Raw genomic sequence first — 15,000 nt, forward strand, 5'->3', positions numbered from 1 at the left:
CAAACATAACTGCCTGTACTGAAACCATGTGTTTTTTCAAGCATGTCGTGTGTCTTTAATGTCAGTTAATGACTGCTCTAACTGTGTCACATTTAAAGCTTTTGTGAGTGTAGAAAATGTAATGAGGCTAGTGCCATTAGAGGCAAAAGCTGGTTATGCCAAATGAAAAATGACTTGATAACAGTCCAAAAAAAAGTCCAATTAAACAAGCAAATTATGCAGCATTTTATTTGAGCTCATTCTCTCTTCCGCATGGGTGGCCGTATTGAGAATAATCACATTTAGAATGTAAAAGATAAGCTGGAGTGGGCCAATGTACAGTTGTGTTATATAAAACCCTAAGAGCTACTAGATGTATTCGTACTGTGAATTCACCATGCGAGAGCGCTTCAGGTGGTCTCATACCAATGACAATCATCTTCTCATGCATATGGATCAGTCCAACTGACTGTCACAGGCCCCCTAGATGATTTTATGCAGCTAGTCTTAAAATGTTGTAGGATATTATTTTTGATGAACATGCTGTGATTTTCATACCAACATACAGTACCAACATGGTCACATTGCTCAATTTGTGGCTGTCCAGAGTACATGTGCATTATTTAGATAGATAGATAGATAGATAGATACTTTATTGATCCCCAAGGGGAAATTCAAGATTCAAATTCAAATTAAAATTATTTAGCTTTAATGTAAAACTCTCCGCCAATCAGTGTCAAGATTCTTGAAGAATTATATTTTTATCTACAGCAGCATAGATGCTTAAACGTATAATGATATTGATAATGATATCTAACCCCTATAAATAAACCAATGCTGCACATCTTCAACCGTCAGACCCAAAACAAGAAATTTTGGAAATTTCGGTTTCGCATAATTGTTCTAAGCGTAACTGTTTAAAAATGTATAAAGCCAGTAAAGCTGAGAAGATGGTGTGATTTAATCGCTGAGTCCTCTCTTTTTTATGTCTCAACTCACCCAGCCACTTAGCACACAGCAAGCATGACTGCCCCTTACACACACACACACACACACACACACACACACACAGAGAGATGCAAATGAACGTGAAATGGGTCATGGCTTCCTGTCTTTGACCTGCATTAAGACCATTCCCATGTGCTCAAGTGCTCCTTATTAGTGTATTAAACAGGCCCCTATGGATGCACAGTGTACTGATGTGATGTGTTTTTAGACCAGGACGCACAAACAGTATCGCATGAAGGAACAGAGATTGACGTTGAATAAAGTGTATGTATTTGTGTGTGTGTGTGTGTGTGTGTGTGTATGTGTGTGTGTGTGTGTGTGTGCGTGTGTGTGTGTGTGTGTGTGTGCGTGTGTGTGTGTGTGTGCGTGTGTGTGTGTGTGTGTGTTACCTGTCTTCCCTGTCCTCTCAGCGCTGAAGTCCTCTCTGAAGCCGAGCCCATTCAAGGGGAACATCTACCACCTCCGGGGCACCGTACGCTTCTCTGGTATGCTCACATACACCTTTTCTCCTCTGTACTCTGGTAAGACCACCGCACACACCACTTCAGCTTTGTGTGTGTGTGTGTGTGTGTGTTTGTGTGTGTGTGTGTGTGTGTCCTTTTCAATACACACATATCTGTCATTTCTTGACTATAAATTGTGCTCTGCTACAGGGGGAGGACATGAGAAATGGGAAAATACCCTGTGTGTGTGTGTCTCTGTGTGTGTCTGTGTCTATGTGTGTGTGTTTGTGGGTGTGGATGGATATGAAGTTTCACCTCTACTTGTCCTCCCACTGCAGCAGATCTGTTAGCTGTCCCTGTATCTCTGTCATTTGTATTAACAAATAAGACGGCGGCCCCACAGCCTCTGTCCTCTTCTCTACCGTGGGTGCGCGTATGTGTGTGTGTATCTAGCACACGTGTGTGTGTGTGTGTGTGTTTTTGTGAGAGCGTGTGCGCGTGCGGTAAGCACGTGCCCCTGCGTTTTGCCCCCCTCGCACTAGGAATCGGTACACAGCTGAATGCTAGCACTGGGCTAGCCGTAGGCTAACGGCGTGGACGGTAGGACTCTCGATCTGCTCTATTCTTTCTTTCTGTCTTCTCTCTCTCTCTCTCTCTCTCTCTCTCTCTCTCTCTCTCCATGGTCTGGCCTTGCCTCACTCCAGTGCTGTGACCATTTTCAGTTCCACACTCATTCCTGTGACCCCTACTGAGTTTTCTCCTCTCTTTCAGTTCAGTTGTGTGGTGGTGACCTTATCTCCCTGTTTTAATTGCATGGGGACAGATTCTTGCATTGATATTATACTGTCATCTGGGATTGGTTATTTCAGTTCTCCAGTGGTTCACTTGGTTGTGTGAGTTCCGTGTGGATTAGAGTGATTGTGTGGATTTTTTTTTTGTTCTTTGTTCTTTGCTCTTTTTTTTTCTCTCTTTTTTTTCCCTTCCAGAGGTGGATGGTGTGACTTCGAGTGATTTCAGTTTGATTACGTTGACTAATTTCTGATTGCTTATGTGGACCCTGAGTGAGCACTGATTGATTGGTTGCGTGGACCCTGAATGACCTCTGATTGTTTGTGTGGACTGATTTCTGACCGGTTGTGTGGACTCCCGACTCCGACTGAGTTCAGGCTGCGTGAAACTGAGTGTGTTTCGCTTGTGAGTGAGATCCTTTTGGTTTGCGTGGATTATGAGTGACACATGATTGGGTCTGGTGATTTTGTGCGACTTTTGTGTGGATCAAGAGTGATTTTAGTTGGTTGAGTGAACTCTGAGTGAGCTCTGATTGGTGGGTTGTGTGAGGACCTGAGTGACCTGATTGGTTCCCAAAACACCCAAGTGCTTTCTGACTGCGCGTGTGGATCGTAAGTGAACCCAACATTTTTCGTTCATTTACTTTTTTGGGTTTCCACTCATCGTCATGTGGATTCTGAGTCACACAAAACACCATGGGTAGCGTAGTCCATTCATCTCTGATTGTAGTCTTTGAGTTGTAGTTGTTTTTTATTTCTGTGTGTTGCAGTTTAAGTTTGTGCCTGTGTGTTTACAGAATGCCTCATGGGTGTTGTGGTTTTCACAGGTGGACAAGAGCAGTGGATGATGGGATGTTTGCCTGTAGCACAAGCTGCATGTTGTCTGTTGGTCATGGTTTCTGTAGTTATAGCTCTCACTAGACCGCCATGTTTGATGGTGCGTTACACCCATTCCCATGACTAACGATGTCTTTCATGGATGAGCAGATTTTAATACTGGATTTGTGTGTGTGTGTGTGTGTGTGTGTGTGTATGGTTGTGTGTGTGTGTGTGTGTGCACGTGCGTGCTGCAGACTCCAGTAAGCTGATGGAGGTGTGCTTAAACACTGTGACTGGGAACCTGACTCTGGTGGACTCGGTGCCCAGCGGCGACGCTGCCTGCCCCCCCTCCGTCCTGCTCTTCCACGGGGTCGGCCTCACAGAGGACAGCCTCAAGGACTGGCTCCGGCTCTGTGCCAAGCAGGTAAACACACACACACACACACACACACACACACACACAGGCTGTGAATCATGAACATATGCAACACTAGTCATTCTTCATGAAAACATGCATTTAAATCATGTTCATTTGCATGAACACCCAAAAGAGACTATCAGACACACACACATGCACACACTCACCCACATTGCATAATCTCTGCTGCAGTGCCTGTTTGTTTAGACATGCTCTGACTCAGGAGTGTGTGTGTGTGTGTGTGTGTGTGTGTGCTTGTGTCTGTTTGTGCCTTGGGCAGAAACTGATGAAGAAGGTGAGGAAGACCCGTAAGAGTCTGAGCCCACAGGAGCTGAGGAGCATCCACGTGAGTGGCTCACACACACACACACACACACACACACACACACACACACACACACACACACACACACACTCTCTCTCTCTCTCTCTCTCTCTCTCTCTCTCTCACACACACACACACACACACACACACACACACACACACACACAGAAACAGAACAAGGCCACCTCAGGGCCTTTTTGTTTTACATAATCAATCTACTTCATATTCAAAGCGCTCTTCTCGCACACTCTAAACATCTGCACTTGTAGCCAATTTCCTCCCACTCTTGCAAGCAATCACCCTCACTTAGATTATATTTACCATTAGCCATTTAGACAGTAGCCATTAAGACAGTAGAAGAGCCTTTCACTGAGGGGGAATCCCAAGACATTCATTTGTGCCACACTGTCTTTAGTCAAGTCAAGTCACTTTATTTACATAGCACATTTATAAACAACAGGAGTTGACCTAAAGTGCTTCAGAAGTAAGGCAGAGAGGTATTTGGCTGTACAGTACAGTACATACATAGTATAGGTGGAAGAGATGCCCGAGTTACGTGGGTTGAAAGGAGGGGAGACGCTCAATGGTGTTTTTTTTTGCCCCCAATGGCACCTTCCAGGCAGCACAGCCTAAAAGGCGCTACCTTTACCCTATTCCTAACCCTAACCCCCTCAACCCTCATCCTACCCCTAAACTGAGGGGAGTAGTGCCTTGAAGGCAGCGCTGCCTGGAAGGCACCATTTAGGGCAAATAATACCAAAGACCGAGGGGCTCCAAAAGAAGATTCAAAAGACATAAAATTATTTAAAAAATAAATAAAATAAAATGGTAATTCAAGAAATTCAAGAAGAAAAAAAAGAGTGAAATAGGGATGCAGTATGTGAATAGATACACATAATTAAACAATAAAACCACTCCTCACCTTTGGGCGAAATTCAATGTTTTAAAAAAAAAATAAGGGTTACGTGGTTCGTGCAGATCCGATGAGAAAATATTTGTTGGGGGGTAGGCGGTCAACGTGGAGTTCACTGTTACAATGTTTCATATACATTGATTTAGGTATGGCAGCCCGCCATGGCAAAATTAATGCCGCCACAGAATCAGAATTAGCATAATGTAGTTGCAGTTCCTTTTGAAATGATCCTGCCGACCGACATATCCTCCCCTGCTTGCTGCTGCACACATTGCAATTGAACAATACATAGAACTAGTCTGAGGTTATTATGACCTGTCCAATTTTCACTATTGTAAAAACAGAAACAGTACAGTGTTTCCTCTTCATTTTGTAGCAGTGGCTTCAGAATTAGGGCAGGCGCATAATATTGTCTGAGTGCATGGTAGGCTAGAAGTGCCCTCCGCTGGCTGGTGCTTACATCATTACAGTTTAGCAGCGAACAGCAATGCTGATCAGAGGTACTGTACCCGTCTAGATTTATTCCATAAATATATTGTTTAAATAGACGTTCGTAGCATGTGCTATAAAGAGCTTCCGTTTAGTGTGCCCTGAAAAAATGAGTCATTTTTTAGCTTGTTTTCTTTGCACATTTCTGGTTTTGGGTCAATTCATTCTTCAATTCATCAATTCGTACAAGCTATGCAGTATTGGCAAAAAATGTCACTCGTGCTAGTTTCACTATGAAACTGCCATTCTTCTCCTTGCGCACTCCTCTCACCTTTTTCCTCCCTGACCAGTTTCCATACCTGATTGTTAGACATGGCTCAATTGTACAGTGACACATTTCAGTGTCATGCCTTATTTACGCACATTCAACTGATGACTACCATTCTGGGCTTTACTTACTGTAGGTAGTCCACCCACAGAGACTTAACAGATACGTCCCCTTTATCAGATAACCATTTCAATATGTCAAATTGTTGTTGAACAATATTGCTCTCGGTAGATAGTCCAAGGAAATTGTGACCACCTCAAACTGTAATTTAGTTTCTTCACTTTGCAATATATTATAGTGGACCAATTATAATGTACACTATCTATACACTTAAATTGTATAGTGGACTATAGAGTGAGCTAGTGGATGTTCTAAGCATAGATGTTACAGTATGTAGATCTTTCATGGTAATCACTCATGTGTACGCTCAAAAGACACTGCAGCGTGTAAGTACAATAGAGACAGATGAGCAGACAGCCGAACCGACAGGTAGACAGACAGAGTGGTGAACATTGCCGTATGCTGCTGTGCAGGTGAGACGCCATCTGGACCCTCTGCCTCCCGGCTACTTCTATAATGGCCGTCAGTTCGTCAGCTTCTTTGGAGACAAGTCTACCCTCCACCCCTGTATCCTTTCATGGTGTTTAATGCTCTGTGTGTGTGTGTGGTATGAGGTGTTTATGTGTGAGTAGTTTCCCTTCAGTATCCTGTCATGTGTTGAATGAGTGTATGGAATAGCTAAATATTCCCCTCTGTGTGTGTGGTTGTATGTGTGTGTGTGTGTGTGTGTGTGTGTGTGTGTGAGCACACATTCATAGTCATGTGTTTTAATGAATAGATGGGAAGTCTTACTTCCATATTCCACATGTACGTACGTGCTCCTTCAGATTCACATCCAACTCATAGTACTGCTTTAAAGATAGAATGTGCGTGTGTGTGTGTGTGACACGTGTGTGTGCGCGCGTGTGTGTGTGTGTGTGTATTTCCTTACATGTGTGTGTGTGCAGCGATGGAGCAGTTCATAGACGAGTATGTCCAGGAGGCCAATAAGGAGATTGAGCGCTTTAACCGTGAGCTGGAGCTGCAGGACCAGAGGGACCTCTTCGACCCCTAGGCACCGAGAGTTCCTCCGTCCGTCCGTCCGTCCGTCCGTCTTCATCCGGTTGCTCTCTCCATCCTCCACTGCACTCGTTACTTCTGTCCGTTCAGGCCGGTCACTCGATTTAACCTGCCATATTAATCCCTCAATCACTTTAAAAAAGGGAAAGTGTTCTGCCCACGGGTTGAGCGGGGTGGGTTGGGGAGGGGTGGAATGGATCGTAAGGGGTAGGAGGTGGGGTTATACCCACAGAAACCAACCAATCCCATTGCCATGGCAACAGGAACACTTGAAATACATGGACGAGAGATCCTGACCGAAACCAACGTCGGTCTTAAGCGAGCGAGGAAGGACCTCTGTGTGTGTGTGTCAGAGTTTGTTTTTCTGACTGGTGGCGTGCGTGCGTGCGTGTGTGTGTTTGTCCTGAGCTGAACCACTCTGTGTAAGGTGAGGTGTTGAATAGAGACTGGTGTACCTCAGGCCCCTGTGTTGTTGTGTGTGATATCTGTGTGTGAGAGAACGAGAGAGAGATAGATAGAGTGAGAGAGAGAGAGAGAGCGCCCGGGTGTTTATGCCAGGGCATAATTAAAGAGTATTTTAGGCCTGGCAGGCTCTCTGCTCTCACCCCCACGGGCTTTTCCCTGGAACAGCCCCCCCTGGTGACACCCGATACACACCACACCTGTCTGTTGGACCAAACAGCGCACACACACACACACACACACACACAGTACATACAGTACATACGCAACAGATGCACGTACACACAAAGCACTAAACTGATAAAGTCCCAGACTGGTCCATGTCTGTGTCTGTAAATACTTGAATAAAAAAAGGCTCTTTCTGTCCGAAGACAACCAAACACAAGATAGGTATGTGTAAATAGTGAATAGAATCGGACAGGAGAGGAGCCGTGTACAGTGTGTGACACAGGGAAAGGTGTGTGTGCGTGTGCGTGTGTGTGTGTGTGTGTGACAAAGGTGATGTTGGTACCTCCTGCAGCTCAGGTGAGGATCTCTCGTCTGACCAACTGTGTGTGTGTGTGTATTTAATGTGAGCACACACACACTCATACTCACAATCCATAAACCACCACACCCTGGATACACTTCAAACACTAAATGGGAGCAGTCATTGGGTTGGGTCTGGGATTCAGTCAAAAGTTGATGGGGGAAAAGGCTATTGAATCTTGGGTTAGTCTGACTTGACTGACTGGGGTAGGTGTTTGGGTTAGGGTGGGCGGTGTTGGGTTGGTTGGTGTTGCCGTGGGTGTTAGGGTGGGATTGGGAGGTCAGGTGGGGGTGTGGGCTTGCCGTAGAGGTGTTAGAGGCTGTATCTGTAGGACAACGTGTGTATGTGTGTCCCTGTAGAGCAGCGGCCTTGTATGCGCACGTGTTCTGTACTGTGCAGTCCAGCGCTGCGGTAGACGCAACTCTCACAAGAGCCGTCAGTAGGCTGAATCTCTATGCATGTTTCCTCTTTACTAAGAACCTTTACTCAGCAGGGGGTTAGCAGTGTCCTACACACACAAACACACAATCTTAGAAATTGTTCGCTAAACCTAAGTGCCAAGGTGTTTGTCACAATTGCCTTTGTTGGTGAATCAGATGATAAAAAGGCAACTTGATTTTGTGTTTGGGAGTCACACAGATGCACACACACACACGTGTGTGTACAGACACACACATACACATTTATTCCCAAAGACTGGACACTGCTGGCCCCCTCTGTACCAGTGTATGCGGCGTGAGTCAGTGTGTACAAGCCGCGTGGGTTAGCATTGTTCTTTCTAAGCCATACACCGTCTCGCAGATTAACCCTTGTGGTGCCGTTGTTATTGAAACGTGTCGCCTGTCGCCATGGGTAAAAAATCATCTCTGTCCGTTGCCCGCAGGCAGTCATGCGGTAGGCATGTCACTGTTTCCACGGTGATACGTCATACTGTTTTCGCGTCAGCGGACATGAGGGAGTGAGCGGTAGCTTAACCCCAAGACTTAGCAAGCCTTTTAAGGACCAGAATACTTTTACACACTCCTAAGGTGGGTGGGTGCAAGTCGTGTTAGTGTGTGATGAATTCGCTCGCCTAGCCTTAGGTGTATGTGTGTGTGTGTGTGTGTGTAGCCAGTGCAACTCTTTAGCGGTCATCTGTCAACACTGACCCAAATATACACTCACACAGAGACACTCGCACAAAGCTCTTAAGATTACACCACTTGCTGTGTTGTGTGCACCAGTTGTGCTCTGAGTGCAGTTGCACAATACCCATGAGTCCCACACACACACACACACACACATACTTACACACACACAACTGTATAACTACAACCCACATACCCTGCTGTTGCTTGAGTCTCAGTAATATTTGGCCTTGAGTATAGGTTGTTGGAGTGTGAGTGTGTCCCACAGGACCCTGTGATCTAACTTTAGGTCTCCTTAAAGGCCTGGCTCGTGTCTAACCTTACATAATATTTAGTTCTAAGTAGCAGTAATTATTAGCACATACTATCTGCATGTGTTAAGATGTCTTACTGAGGTCTATTTACGCTGACACAAATGCCTTTCACCACACTGGTACTACAATGAAACAAAAACTAGATTTTGAATTTATTTTGCATATCTGATGGAAAAATTTGAATTACCTCGAACCAAATATATATTGAAAAAGTGAAATATTTTTTTAGAATGCTGTGAATCAAAAAGCCGAATCAATTTGAGCCGGGGGGGAATCTCGGGATCTCAGTATTTTTTTGGGCTACAGAAGAAAATGTCAGAAAAAGAAAACTTGAATTTTGTTTCTTTCTTTTACATTTCTGTACATGGTTTGGCTGCTGCGGAGTGCATAAGAGCTCCAGCGTCGGTGAAAGGCTCACGCTACAAAGCAAAGCATTATGGGCAGCGGGGAGAGCACTGGAGGGCCCCAAAAGAGAAGAAAAGCTAAAAAGGAAGAAAAACGAGAACGAGAATGTGAAAAAAGTAAACAAAGAAAATAAAAGACAGTGCTCAGGTACAGAACGAACTGATTGGTTATTGAAGGAGCTGTTTTTCCTCCAAATGGGCCCCCACCCTGCCTTCAGACTGGTCTCTGAAATCAATAAAAAATTTGGGCAGGGTGGTGGCCAGGTGTTTGGCTCTGAGAGGACCCCTCCATTCATTGCACAGAGAGGGGCCCCCAGCGACTCGCGAGGCCCTCCAGAGGCTGCCCCTGCATATGCCCGCATTTATATACGCAGACGTTCTGCGTTCCCGTCTGTGTACGTTTGTATTTTACTCTCCGTCCGAAGAGCTGAGGTTAGAGGACCTAAACAGAGTTTGGTGTCTAAAGGAAATGATTGGTGGGGATTTTTTCTTTGAAAAATTATAAATAAATCAATCAATGTGGTTTGTAAGAAGTGGAACAAACCCCATTTTGCAGGTTTTAGCGCTTACAGTGGAGATCACACTAAAGAGGGTGTTGTCCCTCCAGTTTCTCGTCCAATTAGAGCACTTTTTTCCTTTCATTTCAGGGCTGTAGAGGACTAATCTCCCAATTGAGACTGAAAAAGGCTTGTTCCCACATGAGTTGGAAATTACACATGCAAGTGTGTGTTGTGGTGTGTGCGTTAAAAGGCTAGCTATTAACCGTCCAGGACAAAATGGCTTAATTGTATTGCCAGGTGTGCGAGTTGTTAGCTATTCATGTATTCCACTGCCATCTATACTGAAACACTTGTATGTGTGTCACATACAAACACAGCGCATGTGTGTCACATGCATCTTCAGTTGTGTGTGTTTTGGTATTAGACAAAGTGGTCTCAAGCATGAAATAAAAAGACACATCAGATCACATGGCTTTGAGCATATGGTTAAAATCCTACGTGGTCGATGCTGTTCTGGCATCTACAGTATATGTCTTTATGTAACACCCCCTCCTCCCCAAAGTGGTGCACAGCAGCCTGTGTCGGGGGCACGTTGTCTGACCTCTATACCTAACCTCTGCAGGGGGGTAAGTACTGTGTTTTAAATGGACTCCGGTGGACAACATGACCTCACACAGGCTGCTGTGTGTGTGTTATGTTGGTCCTGCATGGATATTAAGACATAAGCACACAGAGAGGGAATAAGACGGTGAAGCTCGTTCACCTGGCAGTGCCACAACCTGACGGACCACAAACAGACACACACACACACACTTACATTTTACACGCATGCACACACACTTGCATGTAAGTTTAGGGGGGTGGGGGTATAAAATGTGAATCAGAGAATTTAGAGCGCAAAAGGGCTATCATATTCTCTCTGCTCCCCAGTAATCTGCTGCTGCTGAAGTTTCAGACATAAGGGTTTTGTTATGTTTTTCCTGTTTTGTTATTGCTTTATTATTGTTTTATTTTTATCCTATGTTTATTTGTTCTCTTTGTTAGATTGTTTTGTGGGAACAAGCCAAATCATCCAGGGATAGTCTCCTCCTTTTTATTATGTCTTTTTTTTTTGCATTTAGCTTAAGGTTTTGTGTGACCTCATAGGTTATGGGGACACACTTCCAGTTTCCTGAAAAACAACGAAGCAAGCATCCACTTAACCTCTTAAAAATGCTTAAGATTCACAATCCTGTTTCTACAAGCAACAAGAAGAGTGGTGGGGAAGAGGAAATAAATCAATAAAATATTTCAGGACGTTTTACTTGAAAGTGCCAAATTGTTTGATTGCAAGCTGTTCAACTGTTGGTTTTAATTCAGTTGGTGTTTTTGTTGTTTTTAGGGTGATATTCACTTCAGGCAAATTTAATAGTAAATTGACAGCGTGGTGTTTTGCACAGAGTTACTGTAATTCTGTTTTCCTCCTGTGACTGATGCTTTTGATACTCTCATCTAACTGTGGTCTCGACCAGCCTCAGAAATCCATTAAATATTTATATGCTTGATGAATCCGACTCAGTTTAATATTTTAATGGACTTTGTGTGGTGCTTTGTGTGTGTGTGTGTGTGTGTGAGGGGTTCAGCTTTGTCCTGGCTGTAAAACAGCTGCCTCATTCTAAAGGCTTTTCTCTGCACAGCTGTGTGAGAGAGGAGAAGGATTTCTGATCGTTTTGATATGTGTGTGAAAGAGTGAAGGCAGGGTGTGGTGGATGTCTGAGTGGTTTGTGTATCTGTGTGTATTTGTGTGCATCTGTGTCTGAGGGAAAGCAGAATGTCTGAGGATGAAAGGGGTATGCGTGGAATTCACTTGTGTATACATCCCTTTCCTGACCCTCACACACATGCCTACATGCATGCCACATACTGCCTGCCCTGCACACACCGTTTATACACCCACATACGCATTCAGGCATATTGCATGCGCGCGCGCACACACACACACACACACACACACACACACACACACACACACACAGGGACTTAGACAAGTTTAATACTGTAGCACAGGACACTCAACTCTCTTTTTACACACACACACACACACACACACACACACAGGGACTTAGACAAGTTTAATACTGTAGCACAGGACACTCAACTCTCTTTTTACACACACACACAAAACAAAACCATTTCTACAAATATTCCTGTTAGCCTTGGCAAATTCATCATGAGTCAGACAAAAAACACCCCTTTAATCTAGGTTATATAGGACAGAATAATACATCAGTTTTAATCTACACATGAACAAAGCAGGTTTGCACGTGTTTTTATATGTAAACACAGATTGACCTCTGCATAAACTCAGAAAAAGCACTCATACTTAGACTGCATAAGTGGTATACATCCTAACTTAACTGACAGTGCATTTAAATATCACTTAAACATCAAACAAACATACAAACTTGAGAAGTTTCTACACACACACACACACACACACACTACCAGACATTGCTCATTTCTTCCTACCCCTCCCTGGAGTGTCTACTCAGTCTCTTAAACACACACACACACACACACGAACATTTTTAGCCTATTGTTTATTTTTACAACACTGAGCTGAAGAATGGAGTCTAATTCTGAGCCAGCGGTTGTCATGGTAGTATCAAGTAAACAGACTTCCCCATTAGCTGCGTGCTCTCAGAAACAAAGAGCGGTTTTAATTGAATAGTATATAGAAACAAGTCCATTGTGCTATTTTATGCGGTATAATAGATCTTAATGACATTTTGCAGACAAACTATCAGATATTATCACCACCAGTGGGATTTCTGCCCATTGCGGCAGTAATAACATACCAAATACAGGGTACATCTAGCACCGGTTCACAGTGACACGACAAGCAGCTCACTGCAAAGGCTCATGGGACTGCTGAGGTTGTGTGTCATGGATGAAGAGATGAGCGTTGCCAGCACCATAATACTCTCAAGTTTGAGATGAGCACACACAGGGGAAAAGGACATAAAAGCAACAAGGTTCCTTTGTAAGCAAAAAAAATGTTCCTCTGAGAACCATCTGACTAAAAAGTTCCCTGTCCTAATAGCACAGTAGTTCCTGTTGTGGCAGCTTCGCCTATCATGTCCAGGTTCAGCCATTTCCACTGTCAGAAAGACTCCTTTGTGTGGAATAGGTTGTATGTATTAGCTTATATCTCTTTAAACACGGATAAACATTGAAGTAGTGAAGGATTGTGAATGCATGTCTCACAGACATTAAAAAATCTCTCTTACACACACACACACGTACAAGTTGACAGAAGCGCTCTCAAAGTTCGTTGGGGAGATTGCGGACGTCCCAGGTCAGCAGGATGGCCATGTTGTCCGTGTCGGCGGCCGCCGCGGCCAGTTGGACGTGCGCGAGCGCGCCGTGACCCGTGTGCGCGTGGCCCTCCCACACGCGGCTCTTGTTCATCTTGAGCTCGGCGTGCTTCTCGCCGATCACGCGCACGCTCCGCGCCCAGGGCACGCGCACCCGGAACGCCACCTGCCGCCCGCCGGGCAGCGCCCCCCCGCGCGGCTCCAGCAGCACGCAGCCGCGGTCCCACGCCGAGTAGACGCCCGGGAACGGCGGGCCGGGATCGGGGAACGCGCTGCGCAGCACGAACTCGCACAGCGGCGCGTAGTCCTGCCGCGGCGGCGTCCGGCCGTACAGCGAGAGGCGGTAGACGCCGCGCCGGGGCGCGCTCACGCTCACGGTCACCTTGCCGTCCATCTGGGTGAGGAAGAGGTGCCGCGACAGGGGCAGGGCCTCTTCAACGCACAGCTCCGTGGTCTCCTGGTGGAGCTCCGCGCTGAGGCCCGCGTGCACCTGTAGGTCTGGGGAGGCCTTGTGGAAGCTGATGTTGCAGCGGCCTTGGGGCAGGCTCACCACCGGACCCGTGTGGCTGAATTGGGTCAGTCCGGCCTGCTGCGTTCGTATCCCCGGACCGCACCACGGGGTGAGATTCGGGGGGAACAGGCTCTCAGGCCCGGGGCAGGCATTCCGACAGTGCAGTAGGAAGTTCCCACAGTTCTGGAATTTTCCGTCGCTGCTATCGTAGTCCCGCACGAACACAGACAGCCTGTAGAAGCCACGCAGAGGGCAGACCACATGACACACCAGCTGGGCGGCGGCAATCTGCGTCGCCAGGCAACGCTTGGCCAGCGCGGGCTCGAGGGCGGTGTGCTCCAGCTCGCACAGCATCATGAGCGGACGCGACGTCTGCACGGTCAGCGCCCACTCGCCGGCCTCGCCCACCTCCGTGACATCACTTCCTGCGCCGCAGCGCTCCACGCCCAGCTCGCGGGCGTCCACGCACACGCCCCAGCTCAGGAACGGGTTGGCCGGCACCTCCTCCCTCTCGGCCGCCACCGGACACACCACCTCCACGGTGCACACCCAGGAGTGCCGCGCGTCGCTCGCCGACAGCGGGCGCGCAAACAGCCGCAGGTCGTACGATCCAGCCTCGGGGGGAGTCAGCTGCATGTTCATGCCCAGGGAGGTGAGGCTGAGGCGGGCAGACGAGCCAGGGGAGCCCCCCTGGTCTGAAGCTCCACGCTGGGGCCCTGCGTCTGACTGCTCGCACTGGGTGGTGTGTGTGTCGGCAGGGGCGTGATGGGGTCGCAGCTCGTAAGTCACACTCATTTGCCGGGTGAAGCTCATACACACGTTGGCCTCACCGTTATCATCTGAGGAGAGTGTTGACAAAGAATTATTGCAAACTCACTGCTAACCCATCTACCAATCATAAGCACAGCTGATAAAACAGTCAAAGGCTCATTTAGATTCAGATTTATGTGTTGTGAATATGCAGGTCCAAGGATAAGACTTGTAACTCTTTGTAAAAATATATTAGCCGTTCATTCTTGCAGTAAAATAGTTTAGCTGCCACAATCAAGACTGATGGACCCCTATCAAACCTTGAATCCATCTTATGCCTTTCCAAGCCAGTTTAACCTGAATGAAATGACATCCCTTATCATAGGAAATACTGTATATGAACAGTTCAGATGCAGAGGCCTCTAAACACCACCTCCGTCAAAAATGAGATAACGATGGTGAGTGAATGCTCTCCACC

At 46.3% G+C, this 15,000-nt stretch overlaps 2 protein-coding genes across 2 annotated transcripts in view; one reads left to right on the top strand and one right to left on the bottom strand.

Moving 5' to 3' along the window:
* The window catches only part of dnaaf9 (dynein axonemal assembly factor 9), a 30,263-nt gene extending 23,526 nt beyond the window's left edge, over positions 1 to 6,737 (top strand). The window contains exons 34-38 of the mRNA XM_062522676.1: positions 1,398 to 1,472; positions 3,292 to 3,461; positions 3,736 to 3,801; positions 5,984 to 6,077; positions 6,458 to 6,737. Coding sequence (XP_062378660.1) covers positions 1,398 to 1,472; positions 3,292 to 3,461; positions 3,736 to 3,801; positions 5,984 to 6,077; positions 6,458 to 6,564 — 512 coding nt within the window. The 3' untranslated portion in view covers positions 6,565 to 6,737. The remainder of the gene's footprint in view (positions 1 to 1,397; positions 1,473 to 3,291; positions 3,462 to 3,735; positions 3,802 to 5,983; positions 6,078 to 6,457) is intronic.
* Positions 6,738 to 12,040: 5,303 nt separating this feature from the next.
* The window catches only part of ky (kyphoscoliosis peptidase), an 8,066-nt gene continuing 5,106 nt past the window's right edge, over positions 12,041 to 15,000 (bottom strand). Inside the window, exon 7 of the mRNA XM_062522887.1 lies at positions 12,041 to 14,611. Within this exon, the coding sequence (XP_062378871.1) occupies positions 13,209 to 14,611 (1,403 nt within the window). The 3' untranslated portion in view covers positions 12,041 to 13,208. The remainder of the gene's footprint in view (positions 14,612 to 15,000) is intronic.

The sequence above is a fragment of the Sardina pilchardus genome, chromosome 20 (genome assembly GCF_963854185.1).
Source record: "Sardina pilchardus chromosome 20, fSarPil1.1, whole genome shotgun sequence".
NCBI classification, from domain to species: Eukaryota; Metazoa; Chordata; class Actinopteri; order Clupeiformes; family Clupeidae; genus Sardina; species Sardina pilchardus.